Genomic DNA, 14,131 nt, shown 5'->3' on the forward strand with positions numbered 1-14,131 from the left:
ACATTTGAACAGGCCACAGTAATGGGGGAAAATAAGTTGGACTCTTCAGATGTGCAGTTTTAGCAGTGTCCGGGATGGTCACAGGATTTTCTTAGAGCAGGATTTTGCCTCAGACAACGCCCCCGGCTCTTTAACCACAGATGGCCTCAGACCAACAACTGGAAGCCCTAATTATAATGCAAAGGCTTGTCAAAAAGCCCAGGCTGTAACTTAACCAGACTGTACCGTGCCAGAGAGGACCTTACAGGCCTTCCTAGAGACTCAGAGCATCCCGAGTCACCAGAATTACACTGCACCGAGTTATCAGAGGCAGCAGCTTATTTGTGGCACTGGTCATTCTGCTTTGGCCAGCAGACTGCAAGGAACAGCTGTATCTCAGCTGCAAACAGACCCACTGTCCCCAGACACTTACATGCTCCACCAAGGCCTGGAGTTTGCCACGTGTTCGGGAGGCGGGGGGGGGGGGGTTAAATTTAGGGGGAGGAAGTCCTTGGGCTCCTGTCCAGACTCTGCTCTACACCCAGCTATTTTAGGTACTTAGTTACCTCCATCATATTACTGTAGTATCAGAACACCTCACTCTAGTGTATTTATCCTCAGCACCCCTGGGAGGCGGGGCAGCCCTGTTATCCTCACTGCATAGATAGGGGGCTGAGACACAAAGTGACTTGACTAAGGTCACACAGGGAGTCGGTGACAGAGCTGGGAATGGAACATGCTTCTCTCAAGTCCTAGGGCAGTGCCCCAACCACCAGGACATCCTTGCTTTCTAGCCACCTCTGCCACCCCAGGCCACATCAGCTTGGTCATTAACTCCCCCCACAAGTCTGGACAAGAGGAAGTCAGGGGCTTAGTGGGAGGGTGAAGGATTGTTTGGCATCTGGCTCACAAGGCACCTCTCACCCCCGTGATCCCTTGCACCAGTAGGTTCCATAGCACGGTTCACATTTTGTGAGCGCGCCTTGTAGACTCCTACTCCTGACCCCATTAACCCATCTCCTTTCCCACTAACCATCCCTTAAAATCCCCATGGCAGAGTACTAGGAGGGGCGTGCCTGAGGGATTTTAGCCATTGCAATGCAATATAGCAGCTGGACAGGACATCTGGCCAGCCAGCTCCCACACAGAGCACAAACGGGGACCCACTCCGAGGCAGAGAATTCCTTCGTGCCTGTAAAGGTGATGGAGGTCAGAATAGTTTCAATAGCATCCGCTCCTTGGTGATGAGCAATAACTGTCTCTGGATACTTGAGTGTCTCCAGCAAGTTTAAAAGATGGGGGATGGGGTGAAACGGACACTCCAGCCACGTGGTCGTTTGCGGTTTGCCAGTTTCCCCAGAGACGAGGGCTCAGTCGATTGCCAAGCGTTCAACAAATGTTAAACGAGGGGCTAGCTTTTTTGCAAGAGCCGATATCCCAGCGCTCAGCACAAGCCTGCAGCAAACCCGGGCGCTTGCCCAAGCTCAGGGGGAAGGATGCTGAAGTGGGAGAGAAATATTTTGAGTGCCGAATGCTTCTAGAAGAGGAACTTCCCGAGTTCGGGGTCTGAACGAGAGACTCCAGCCTCCCACAGGGCAGAAGCTGGTCGAGAGCGCACTGCATTTAGGAGACTGTAATGCAATATCTTGCAACATTTACAGGAAAGCCAGCATAGAGCGTGGCCAGTCTCCTTGCTTGCTGGTTGGGGAGGAACACAGGGCAGCCCACACCGAGGAGGGGCTGGCGGGAGGGCTCATGCGTGGAATGCTTTTAGCAACAGGGCCAGACTTCTAATTTGTGCCTGTGGGACTTCAGATCAGATGGGCCAGTGCTGAAGGTCATGCCTTTGATGCCAGCAGGCTCAGCGCCTTGCCCACAGCCCTCCCTCTGCAGGAGACTTGGATGTTAGGAGCTAGGACCAGGTCACTTGGCTCTTCAGTTCTAGGCTATTGGGATGAAATGGGTGGGAACGTTCATTGCCATCCCAGCTTTTCACCTGCCAGTTAGTGCAAGCCGGATGCTGCTGTTCGCCTCCCAGTGCGGACAACTTTGGACAGCAGAGAGACAGGGACAGGGCTCCAATTTAGGGCGTCGTTGGGATGTTTTAGTGGGTGGGCTGGGGCAGATCATTGTAACTGCCTGCTCCTTGCCACCTATGCCCACCCCTAGTAATGCTGTGGAGAGAGTACATGGGGGCTCGGGAGGCTCTGTCTACACTACAGAGCCCACACCGGGGTAATCCCAAGTGTAGACACAGCATACGCCAACAAGAGTTTTTCCACTGGGGTAGGATCACCAGCATCCCAAATACTGTTACCCCTCTTCTGGCAGCATAGCGGTATTTACACTAGGGGTTGCATCAGCGTAGCAATGTCCTGCGGGGGGGGCTGCCCCCACCCCACTGACCAACATAGTTAAGCCAGGAGACGTTTGAAGCGTAAACCTTTTACAGTGGAGATCGGTAAGCAAGTGTCAAGTCTCACAGTCTCCTGTAACAGACCAACGCGAGACGCCCAACAGCCACCCAGTGACGCAGGGATCAGCCCTTGGTCCTGACATGCCATCCAGCAAGCCGAAGGGATAGCAGCAGGAAGGTGCCACGCCCCAGCTTCGGCCTCCCCGGTACTGTCCGGACCAGAGCAGCTTTCAGCTGCTTTGGAGCAGGAGGGAGTACAGAGAGTAGGAAAGAAAAGCGCCCAGGAAAGCCAGCAGCTTCTCGAGGAGAGAAAAGGCCCAACTGCCCACCATGCTAATCCAAGGGAGAGGTAGGAAGAACAATGAGAGGCCAACATGGCTCCTGAGAAAAAACCCAAAGAACAATCCTACAAAAAGTGGAAATGCAGCCAAACTGATAAGGAGGAGCATGGGGTGGGCAGGGATAGCTCCGTGGTTTGAGCATTGGCCTGCTAAACCCAGGGTTGTGAGTTCAATCCTTGAGGGGGCCGTTTAGGGATCTGGGGCAAAAATTGGAGATTAGTTCTGCTTTGAGCAGGGGGTTGGACGAGATGACCTCCTGAGGTCCCTTCCCACCCTGATATTCTGCGATTCTATGAAAGAATAGCTCAAGTACGTACGGTGAAAAGTCAGACAGACAGAGGCACGATATGAGGTACACCTAGCAAGGGGCATAAGGGGGAATAAGAGGTTCCTTAAATACATTAAGAGCCAGAGAAAGATGAAAGAAACTGTACGCCCTCCATAGGTGAGGGAACTAGGGGCACTGCTGCACCCCCTGGCTTGAAGTGGTTTCGATCATATACAGGGTTTACAGTTTGGGTCAATGGCGCTCAGCACCCCCACTTCGGGTTGACAGCCCTCCTGCTTTCGCCAGGAGTCTCCCAGAATCAGGCTCTATTGAAGCCAATCCAGGAGATTTTAGCCTGCTTAGAGTCTGGCAGTTGTGGAAAGAGCCCAGAGGAGAGCAACAAAAATGATAAAAAGTTCAGAAAACCTGACCTCAGATCATAGGCGTCGAAACAAGCAGCGCGCGTGTGTGCGCAGAGGTTACACAGGTCCACTGGCCCCAGGCCTCCACTCCCGAGCCGCCAGCCCTGCCCCGGTGTCCTGGCTGCCGGCCCCACTTCCCAGCCACTGGCCGTGCGCCCAGGGCTCTCGGTCCCATGCCCAGGGCTCTGCTCTTGGAGACCTTGCCCTGCTCCCTGGCCCCATGCCTGGGGCCCTGCTCCATGCTCAGGGCCCAGGGCTCCACTCCTGGCCCAGTGCCCGCCCCCAGCCTTTGCCCCCTTACGCCATCCGGATCCCCCCCTCCCAGAGACATGGCACTGCTCCCAGCCCCAGCCGTGGGGGGCATGGACAGGGCCAAGGGGGCTGGCTCTCAGCCCCCCACTATTAAAAGGGCTCCAAAGCCATTGCCTCAAAGGCACATTTAGTCTTGAGAAAAGACAACTGGACAGGGACCCTGGTAACAGTCTTCAAAAACTTAAGGGCGGTTATAAAAAGATGGTGAGCAATTGTCTTCCCTGGCCACTGAAACTGGGACAAGAAGTAATTGGCTTAATCAGCCACAATGTTTCGGTTAAACGTTCGGGAAAGTCTACGGCTAGGCCAGCTCTGGACCCGGCTCCCCAGGGAGGTTGTGGGGTCCCCATCAGTGGAGGTTTTGAAGACCAGGCTGGACAAACCCCTGTCAGGGCCGGCCTCGGTTCACATGGTCCTGCCTCGGCGCAGGGGGCTGGAGGAGGGGACCTCTTCCAGCCCTACATCTCCAGGAGCATGAAAACAGCAGCCGGGCTGCCAGCCCCAGAGAGGCCCATGAAGTTGGGGAGCGCTGCAGGGGGCCCATGTGACGCCCCTGCGGGGAGCTGCAGCTGCATGACTCGGAGTCCTCCTGAAGCACCCAGCCCTCAGCCTGCCAGGAACATGGAGCCAAGGGGGCTCAGCCCAGAGGCGGGAACCGCCTGGAGGCAGGGCCTGTTTAAGGACTCGCCCCGCCGGGGGATCCCTGGCGCAGCCCCCAGCTGCTCGTTCCCCGCACACCCCGCTTGAAATTGCGGCACCACGGGTGCAAGTAACACCTTGCCCGGGGGCTCTGCAGCTGCCCCGGGGGTTCGCGGAGCCCTTCCCCCGCTCTGGGGCAGCCCCCCGCTGGCCGGCACCTACCTGCGCGTACAGCTCCCCTGCAGCCATGGCGAGGGGGGGCCCCGAGCAGCCTGGGCCGGGCCCCGGGAGACGCCGCAGGTGCAAAGACCCCCCCAGCCGGGCTGCCCAGGGCGCTTATGGGGAGGGTGGAGCGCGCGCCGCGCCTTGCACGGGGCCGCGTGCACCTGGCATCAATCGCCAATTAACCCGCCCCCGGGGCCGGCTCCGTGCGCCCAGCAACCGCGGGGATGGGCCCTGCGGGGGGAGGGGGGGGCATCGCGGCCGGGGGGGGCCCTGCAGGGCCAAGGCGCCCGAGCACATCCCCAAGTCTCTCCCCAGATCCGGCTGCCCGGTGCCAGATGCAGGTGGGGAGAGGCTCCGCTTGGCCTTTGGAGCTTATTCTAGCGATTTGCATCCCTGGGGCCACCGGCCACCCTGAGAGGCAGGGCCCCCCTGTGCTGGGCGCTTTGCCCAGGAGCAAAGGGGAGAGCCCCTGCCCCAGAGAGCACAGTCCCGGGGTCAGGCCGGGTGCACTGGGTGGATGAAACAAACAGGGTGTGGGGCTCCCTGGCCAGGGGGCAGGTTGGGGATTTATTAGCCGCAGGGCAGCCTGCCCTGCCCTGGGTGAGAACAGCGGGACGCCTGCAGGGTTAGCGGAAAAGCTGCTCCGGAGAGGCAGCGAGGGGGACACAGTCCAGACCCACCTTCTGTGGGTCAGTGAAAGTGGCGCTCGCAGGGAGAGGGACGCACAAGGCCAGCCAAGCTGATCTGAGCCTTTCACAGCCCATACTGTAGTTAGCTTCACCATGCTCTGGGAGGCAGGGCAGGGCTGTTATCGCCAGGGCACAGAGGGGAAACTGAGGCACAAAGCAGCTAAGTGATTTCCCCAAAGGCACACGAGGACTCTGTGGCCGAGAACGGGCTTGCACCTAGGTCACCGAAGACCTGCGATCTGCCCCAACCACCAGGCCAGTCTTCTGCTCCTGCCTTTCTGTATACAGCGCTGAGCACAATGGGGGACCTGCTCTGAGCTGGGGCCTCTGGGCCCTGCCATAACAACAACAACACGGCCCCAGGTCCACCTGACTTTTGAGGAGTTGTGTTGAGTGAGTTTCACCCACAGAGCATAAGGTGTCATTTTACAGGAAAGATCCTGCTGCCTCCAGCCCATGCCCCGTCCACCCCGGCTGCCCCACACTGGGCTGGCTGTTTCTCTGGACACCCGTTCCCTTCCCCTCTGGTCTCCGTGGCTCAGTATAATTTGGTCCTGACAATTATATAAGGCAAACGCTCCATTAATCCAGCATGCGCCGAAGGTTTAGTGCAACATAATAATCGGGGAGATTAAAACGTTGCCTTTTTTTATGTGAACAAATTCTGCAACAGGAAGCCTATAAAGACATTTTCTGATGCAAAAATAATGAAGCGCTAATTGCCCAGGGGCTGTCAGCAGCATGTATCTCGTTAACAAATCACGTAGGCGGGTTTGCGGACCCTGGACCGAAATGCCATTAATAGCAACATGTTCAGCTAGGGAGAAAAGCGGGGGGGAAAAATTCCAAAGGGGGTTGTCACACTTTCCAATAGCAAAAAAAGCCTGGTAAAAATTAGCTACTGGTAAAAAGCGATTGTCCATGCAGAGCCGCTCAGAAAAATTAATCTGAATGAATTAAAGGTGAATTTGAAGTAGAGAGGTTAAACCGCGTGACATCCCTGTGCAGACACTTACTCAGATTTAAAGTAGCTTTCATTCAGTTTATCTTAATTTGCTTCCAAAGTTAATTACACTAAACCGAATCTAGGCCACTTTAATTCTAAATGAGTGTGTCCACATAGGGATTTAATGCATTTTAATGAATCCACTTTAAAAATTTATTCCGATTAATTTTCCTGCGTGTTCCCATGTAAAACTGAGTGCCAGCCCGGCTGGAGAAACCCTGTGTCAGAGCCTAGTGGTAGGCTGTGGCAGAGTGAGATTCCACCCCCCAGGCCCCGTCTGCATCTTAGGCGAGTAGGGCCCCACGCTCAATTCAATGCACTGGAGAAAGGCAGACTATCCCTGCCCGAGAGCTCACAAGTGACCTGGAGGGACCCTGGAGGTTCTGCCTCCATGGCTCAGACAGACCTTGGCCTCTCTGGTGAGACTGACAGCAAAGGGGAGCAACCTAGACTCAGGTCCTCATGGGTCTGTAGGCACCTAACGCCCAGTGAAATCAATCATTCTTAGGTGGCTAAATACCGCTGAGGTGCTGGGCCTTGGTGCCCGCTGGGGCGGTTATTACGTGGGCCCTGGCCCCCGGGATGCCAGACTGACTCCGTGCACACCCTCTCCCTGAGGACAGGAACCCCCTGCTCTGCGTTTGCACCAGTGAGGAAAGGATCTAGAGCAGACAGCCAAGCCCCTGAGCCAGCCAGGACTCGACCCTGACATATGAAGAACTGGGGGCTCTAGAGGTACTTTACAATATTAACACCACCCCCCCAAACATATTTCTTAGCAAGGGCCTGGCCTTGCTCTCATTAGAGTCGGTGGGACCTGGAAGGAGCAAGGGCTGTCTCTCCCTGTGTTTCAGGCCAGACCAGCTCCCTGGCCCACTGTCCATCTGCTCCCCATAGTTGCATTGTTCTGGATAGCACCCAGGCAGCTTTGCTGCCGTCTCTAGGCAGGACTCCTGAGACCAACTGGAGCTGGCAGGTCTCCCCAGTTGCCCTGCAACCCCACTTACCTCATGCCACAGGTTCTGTGTACCCCCCCATACCAGGGGCCCCCTTTCTGCCATTCACCAGGGCTTCTTGGTCCTTCCCAGCCACACCAAGGAGTTTGAGCCCCCATATCTCCTCACCAATCTAATTCTTTCTTTCTCTTTCCGGATGTCAACATTTTAAGCTGATTTGGGCCTGGGCAGAGCCGAGACGAGGGGTACTGTTCTGCTGGACAGGGTGAAATTTTGCCACCAACTGGTTCTTTGGTCTAGAGAGCATTGTAGAGCCAGTAGCAGCTGCTGGGATTGCTAAGCGGCTGCCAGGGGCTCAGTGGGGCCATGTCTACCTCTCAGCTTCTCTGATTTTAATCAGAACCACTAGGTTACGCCCATTGAGGACTAGACCCTTCCCTGGACATTTGGAATCGATGGGACGCAGCGTTGGAGAGTTGCTGGGTGCCAGACAAACGGACAAACGCTGGCCGGTTGAAGGTAAGGGCCTGGCCCATTCGGCTATCAGGCTCTGCGCTCATAGCATCTCCGTTATTTATAACCAGTTCAGAGCATTTCAAAAGGCAGAGGGGGAGTTTTGCTAATTGCCTACTCAGTCTGCGATGTGAAAGCCAAGCTGGGCCCTTTCCTGATTCAGGCCTCAGCACCACGAGAGATGCCACCAGCTGCAGTCATTGCTCACGGCCAGGTCTGACCTTGCATTTGGAGCTGAGGTCACACTTCTGTTGCCACTTCAGGATCCAGACTAGACAACATCTAGGATTTGCAAAGGGGTTCAGGCACCCAGTTTCCATGGGCCTTAGCTGTCTAATTCCTTTGGACACCGTTCACAAATAAATCCCAGCCCCCACCGGGAGTGGCTCTGCAGGGCTAACGAGTCAGCTGTAGCAAGAAGTTATTGTCAGCCGTGAAATCTGCAGCACTGAGCCAAGGCCAGAGAGGAAAGCTGCTGAGTAGGATAGGAGCCATATTTACAGCCACTTTCAGCACCGTTCACTGCATGTCAGGCAGGTCACCGCATGTCAGGCAGCAAGGGGAGGGATTCCACAGTGGGCGCGTGTGCTCGCCACGTGCACCAATGCCCCCCGTTTTTCCCGCAGCAGTGTCCATAGGGGAGCGGATGTGGTGCCCGTATGCCACGGTATATGGGGCGCCACCGGCTCCCCCCACCCTCAGGTCCTTCTTCCGACAGTGGGGAAGGCGGGCAGGTTGTGGAATGGACGTGAGCAGCACATCTCGAAGAACTCCCGTTTTGGAAAAGGTAACTGTCTTTTCTTCTTCGAGTGATTGCTCATGTCCAGTCCACATTTGGTGACCCCCAGCTGTTCCCGTGGAGGCGGGTAGCAGTTCACGGCTGTGCAGATTGTAATACAGCTCTGCTGAACCCAGCGACGTCTCTGGCCTGCTGAGTGATGGCATAATGAGCCAGGACCGTGTGGACCGAGGACCGCGTTGCGGCTCGATGGATGTCCTGGATTGGGATGTGTGCCAGGAAGGCCACCGAAGACGCCTGTGCTCTAGTCGAATTGTCCCTGACGATCGGCGGTGGTGGGACCTTTGCTAGCTCATAACAGGTCTTTATGCAAGAGGTGATCCAGTTGGAAATCCTCTATGAAGAAACCAGAAGGCCCTTCATCCTATCTGCCGTAGCGATGAAGAGCTGGGTCGATGTGCAGAACAGCTTGGTACACTCCAAGTAAAAAGCCAAGGCCCTCCGGACGTCCAGCACATGCAGTCTCTCCTCAGCAGTCTTGTGCGGCTTGGGACAGAACACACGTAGGAACACATTCTGGCTCACGTGGAAGGAAGATACCACCTTCAGCAGGAAGGCCAGGTGGGGCCGCAGATGGACCTTGTCCTTATAAAACACTGTGTAAGGTGGTTCTGAGGTCAAGGCCTTAATCTCCGAGACTCATCTTGCCGACGTCACCACCACCAGGAAAGCGACCTTCCAGGACAAACAGGAAAGGGAGCAGGAGCCCAGCAGCTCAAAATGTGGGCCGGTGAGCCTGGAGAGGACCAGGTTAAGGTCCCACTACAGGACAGGGGCCTGTACCTGTGGGTAAAGCCTCTCGAGACCCCTCAGGAACCTGACGGTCATGCCGTGAGAAAAGACCGTCTGACCTTGGATCGACTAGTGGAACGCGGAGATGGCCGCAAGGTGCACTCTGATGGAAGAATGCGCCGGACCCTGGGTCCTGAGCTGCAGTAAGCAGTCCAAGATGGACTGCACTGAAGAACGTGAGGAAGAAATGCCACGCGCCAATGCCCAGTGGGAAAACCTTGTCCACTTGGCCAGGTAAGTTAGTCTCGTGGATGGCTTCCTACTTCCCAGGAGGACCTGCTGGACCTCCACCGAGAAGGTACGCTCCTCCGGGTTCAACCCTTGAGCATTCACGCCAAGAGGTGTAGAGACTCGAGATTGGGGTGTAGGAGCCAACCATGATCCTGTGACAGCAGGTCCAGATGGTAGGGAAGGAGCCAGGGAGGAGTCACCGCCATGTTCATGAACGTGTGGAACCAGTGCTGGCAAGGGCACACAGGGGTGATCACGACAACCTATGCCTTGTCCCTGTTGATCTTCACTAGGACCCAGCTGATGAGAGGGATGGGAGGGAACATGTACATCAGACCCTCGGCTCATGACAGGACAAAGGCATCGGAGAGGGAGCCCTTGCTCAGGCCCTTCCAGGAGCAAAACCAATGTTCACCTGGTGGCAAACAGATCTACGTGGGGAGTTCCCCACCTCTGGAAGATCATGCAGGCCACCTCCGGATGGAATGACCACCCGTGGTGAGAGGAGAAGTCCCTGCTGAGATCTGCTAGGGCATTCCTAATGCCGGGGAGGTGACCAGCTTCCAGATGGATTCTGTGATCGATGCAGAGGTCCCAGAGAGCCAACGAGCATACTCCTTCTTGTTTGTTCACGTGCACCAACTTTACAAGAACTCTAGTTCATACCAACGAAGCCTAAGCATTGCTAGCAAGAGCAATGAACCTTCCAGCACCGTCACTGGCGGCAAGAAGGAAACTGGGATTGTTTAGTCTACAGAAGAGAAGAATGAGGGGGGATTTGATAGCTGCCTTCAACTACCTGAAAAGGGGTTTCAAAGAGGATGGATCTAGACTGTTCTCAGTGGTAGAAGATGACAAGACAAGGAGTAAAGGTCTCAAGTTGCAGTGGGGGAGGTTTAGGTTGGATATTAGGAAAAACTTTTTCACTAGGAGGGTGGTGAAGCACTGGAATGCGTTACCTAGGGAGGTGGTGGAATCTCCTTCCTTTGAGGTTTTTAAGGTCAGGCTTGACAAAGCCCTGGCTGGGATGATTTAGTTGGGGATCGGTCCTGCTTTGAGCAGGGGGTGGGACTAGATGACCTCCTGAGGTCCCTTCAACCCTGAGATTCGAGGATTCTATGAGGGTGGGGGGAGCCAGCAGTGCCCCTTATACCATGCCATATGGGCGCCACTCCAGAGGACGCCAGAGCTGCTCCCCTGCGGATACTGCTGATAGATAAACTACCAGCACTGGCGCATGTGGCGAGCACACACATCTAATGTGGAATGGACATGAGCAAGCACTGGAAGAAGAACCATTGTTTTGCCGCATTAAAGACAGAAACGATTGCAACAGCCCCATTGGTCTGGTGCTAGGATATAGAGTAGGGATGTACCCACAGCTATGGTCCTTTCTATTCTGCCTGATGCAGGGGGCATGCATAAGAACATAAGAATGGCCCTACTGGGTCAAACTAAGGGTCCATCTAGCCCGGTATCCTGTCGTCCGACAGTGGCCAGTGCCAGGTGCCCCAGAGGGCATGAACGGAACAGGGAATCATCAAGTGATCCATCCCCTGTCGCACATTCCCAGCTTCTGGCAAACAGAGGCTAGGGACACCGTTCTTGTCCATCCTGGCTAATAGCCATTGATAGATCCATCCTGTATGAATTTATATAGTTCTTTTTTGAACCCGGTTATAGTCTTGGCCTTCACAACATCCTCTGGCAAGAAGTTCCACAGGTTGACTATGCTTTGTATGAAGAAATACTTCCTGTTATTTGTTTTAAACCTGCTGCCTATTGATTTCATTTGGTGACCCCTAGTTCTTGCGTTATGAGAAGTAGTAAACAACACTTCCTTATTTACTTTCTCCACAGCAGTCATGATTTTATAGATCTCAATCATATCTCCCCTTAGCCGTCTCTTTTCCAAGCTGAAAAGTCCCAGGCTTTTTAATCTTTCCTCACATGGCAGCCGTTCCATACCCCTTATCATTTTTGTTGCCCTTTTCTGAACCTTTTCCAATTCCAATGTATCTTTTTTTGAGATGGGGTGACCACATCTGCACACAGTATTCAAGATGTGGGCGTACCATGGATTTATATAGAGGCAATATGATATTTTCTGTCTTATCTGTCCTTTTCTTAATGATTCCCAGCATTCTGTAAGCTTTTTTGACTCCCGCTGCACAGTGAGTGGATGTTTTCAGAGAACTCTCCACAATGACTCCCAAGATCTCTTTCTTGAGTGGGAACAGCTAATTTAGACTTCATCATTGTATGTGCATCTCTTGGAGGGGGCACTGGCAGAAGGCGGAAGCAGTGGAGGAAGGGAATGAGCAGTTGCGGGGTGGGGTGAGGGGGAGGGAGAGGGTTGTAAAAGGCGCAGGGGACATGCCAGAATTAAATGCTGTGTAGTAGGAAGGAGGAATGCTGCTGGGGCTGGTGCAGTGATTTGTGACTGATGTTCTTGAGTTTTTAAATGTGTCTAGGCAGCCAGCATTTTGGATTGTTAGGGAGCAGGGGGCATACCCCTTAGCGTGCAGTTCAAAATAAGTAAATACATGTTGGGGTGCCATCTGCATCAGGACACTGTCTATTCTACAATCACTTCTGCTTGCCAGACACGTGGGCTGCAGGAGGGAGCTCAGATTTCTGGGTTCTATTCCCAGCACCGCCACTAACTCCCACGGTCAATTTAAGTAAGGCGCAGGGCGGCTCGGTGCTGTTTTATCCATCTGCAAAATGGGGCAAACACTTACCTCATCACGGCGTTTGTGGATGGATTTTGTGCAAATAAATCATCGAGCCCTTTCACAGAAAGTTACTAGAAGCATTTCACATCTGCATGGGAGGGAAGGACACATACACTCTCAACCCCCCCCCCCCCCCACCCACCCACACACTTGCAGTTAGAAGCAGGGTCGGGGGTGTTTAAAGAAATAGATTTGAGAAAATACATGTGGCTGAACTAGTGTTATAGGCCTGGAGGCAGGACTCAGGCTGATGGTCTCTGGCCTGTGTTTTGCAGGAGGTCAAACTAGATGATCAGAAAAGTCCCTTCTGGCTTTGAACTCTAAAAATCACAGCTCTCTGTAGTATTTCTTCTCCAGCCCCCCGTGTAGGATATGGCATCAGGACAAGAAAAAGTTCCTCATAGCCGGGAGAGCCCAGGGCATGCTCTTCAGCATGGCTTAGGGGGCCGGAGGCTAGAAGTTGTGCACGCACTTCCAGGGTGAAGATGGGCATCTGGTGGAAGCTGAACCAATTGCCCCAGGATAATCTAGACTGAAATTCTGAACTATTCCCTTCCAACCAGCAGGAAGAGCCCAAAGCACGTACTCCCCATCCTGGCCTGGGGCAGGCTGTTTTGCCGCAGGACAGTAGCTCTCCTGTACATGTTAACGGCTCCTACACCGAAGCACCTTTTAGATCCCTCACAGAAGGTTGCAGAAATAGCTCAACCCGCAGAGCTGGTTGCAGCCACAGGTGCGATTGCTGATGGGAAATGCCCTTTGCACACAGAACAATTCTGTGGGGAAATTTTCCGTGTTGCCAAACGGTTTGGATTGTCCAGCAGGAAAATCGACATGACGCCTGCCAGCCTCCAAGGCGCTTGTCAGCTTCACTTTCAGCCTGCCCAAAGAATGAAATTGACAAGAGGCGGGCAGCCAGCCAGCTGAAAAATTCCAGGTTTGGTTCTTTTTGAAATAGAATTTTTCAGAATTTCTGGCTTCTGAAAAAGTTGGAAATTTTTGCTTTTCCTCTTGAATTGCATAAATATTTTACCAGAACCTCAAAATTTCCCACAGGCTGGAAATGTCGTTTTCCAGGCAGCTCTACTCACAGGCTGCACACAAGTGCGACAGGCCGACCACTGCCAACCATGGCGGACGGATGGCTGGCAGAAGCCTGGTCTTTGTTCATGCAGATTCTGAAGGTGACCAACATCCTTCTGCCCCAGCACCCTTCTCTGCTGGGCAGGCTCTCACATGGGTGCCTTACCTGTGCCAGAGGTACCAGCTGCAAGGTAACTGCTACTCAGCAGACCCTCTCTGCCCCCAGAGGCAGCTGTCCCACAGCTGGGCCATCTCCAGCAGCCTTTGCTGAGAGCAGCAGGCCAGCCATGACTAGCGTCATAGATGCACCAGGGCAGGAATAGGAAGAGAGATGGACAAGGCCCTTGGGAACTGCAGGGGGGGACCACTCCCCTGCTCAGCACCCGTAGAGCTTTTCGGGTCCAATGGGCAAGACTGGAGGACTTGTCGCGATAAGCCAATTGACTCCAGGCCAGGAAGATCCAGTAAAACCTCCCTCCAGGCCCAGTATGTGCTGGTGGGTACTGCACAGCCACAAGGTGCTCTGCGTGAAAGGACAAACCACGGGCCCATGTGCCATTCCAGCTGGTGGCCAGTAGGGAAGTCAAGAGTTTATCGCCCCTTTTAGGGACCATATGAGACAGCGTTAATAGTGAGTTGTGGTCAATACTATTCCCCTCTCAAGAGAGCAAGTTTCAGGCTGTGGCTGAAGACACAGCAGCAGCTGGCTTTGCCGTCTTTCC

The 14,131-nt window shown here is 54.3% G+C and overlaps 1 protein-coding gene across 1 annotated transcript in view; it reads right to left on the reverse strand.

Annotated features, from left to right (window-relative positions):
* The window catches only part of LOC140903395 (unconventional myosin-Vb), a 74,703-nt gene extending 62,366 nt beyond the window's left edge, over window positions 1-12,337 (reverse strand). Inside the window, 1 exon segment of the mRNA XM_078850626.1 lies at window positions 12,333-12,337. Coding sequence (XP_078706752.1) covers window positions 12,333-12,337 — 5 coding nt within the window.
* Window positions 12,338-14,131: the final 1,794 nt, after the last annotated feature.

Source organism: Lepidochelys kempii, chromosome 25, assembly GCF_965140285.1.
Source record: "Lepidochelys kempii isolate rLepKem1 chromosome 25, rLepKem1.hap1, whole genome shotgun sequence".
In the NCBI taxonomy this organism is placed as follows: domain Eukaryota; kingdom Metazoa; phylum Chordata; order Testudines; family Cheloniidae; genus Lepidochelys; species Lepidochelys kempii.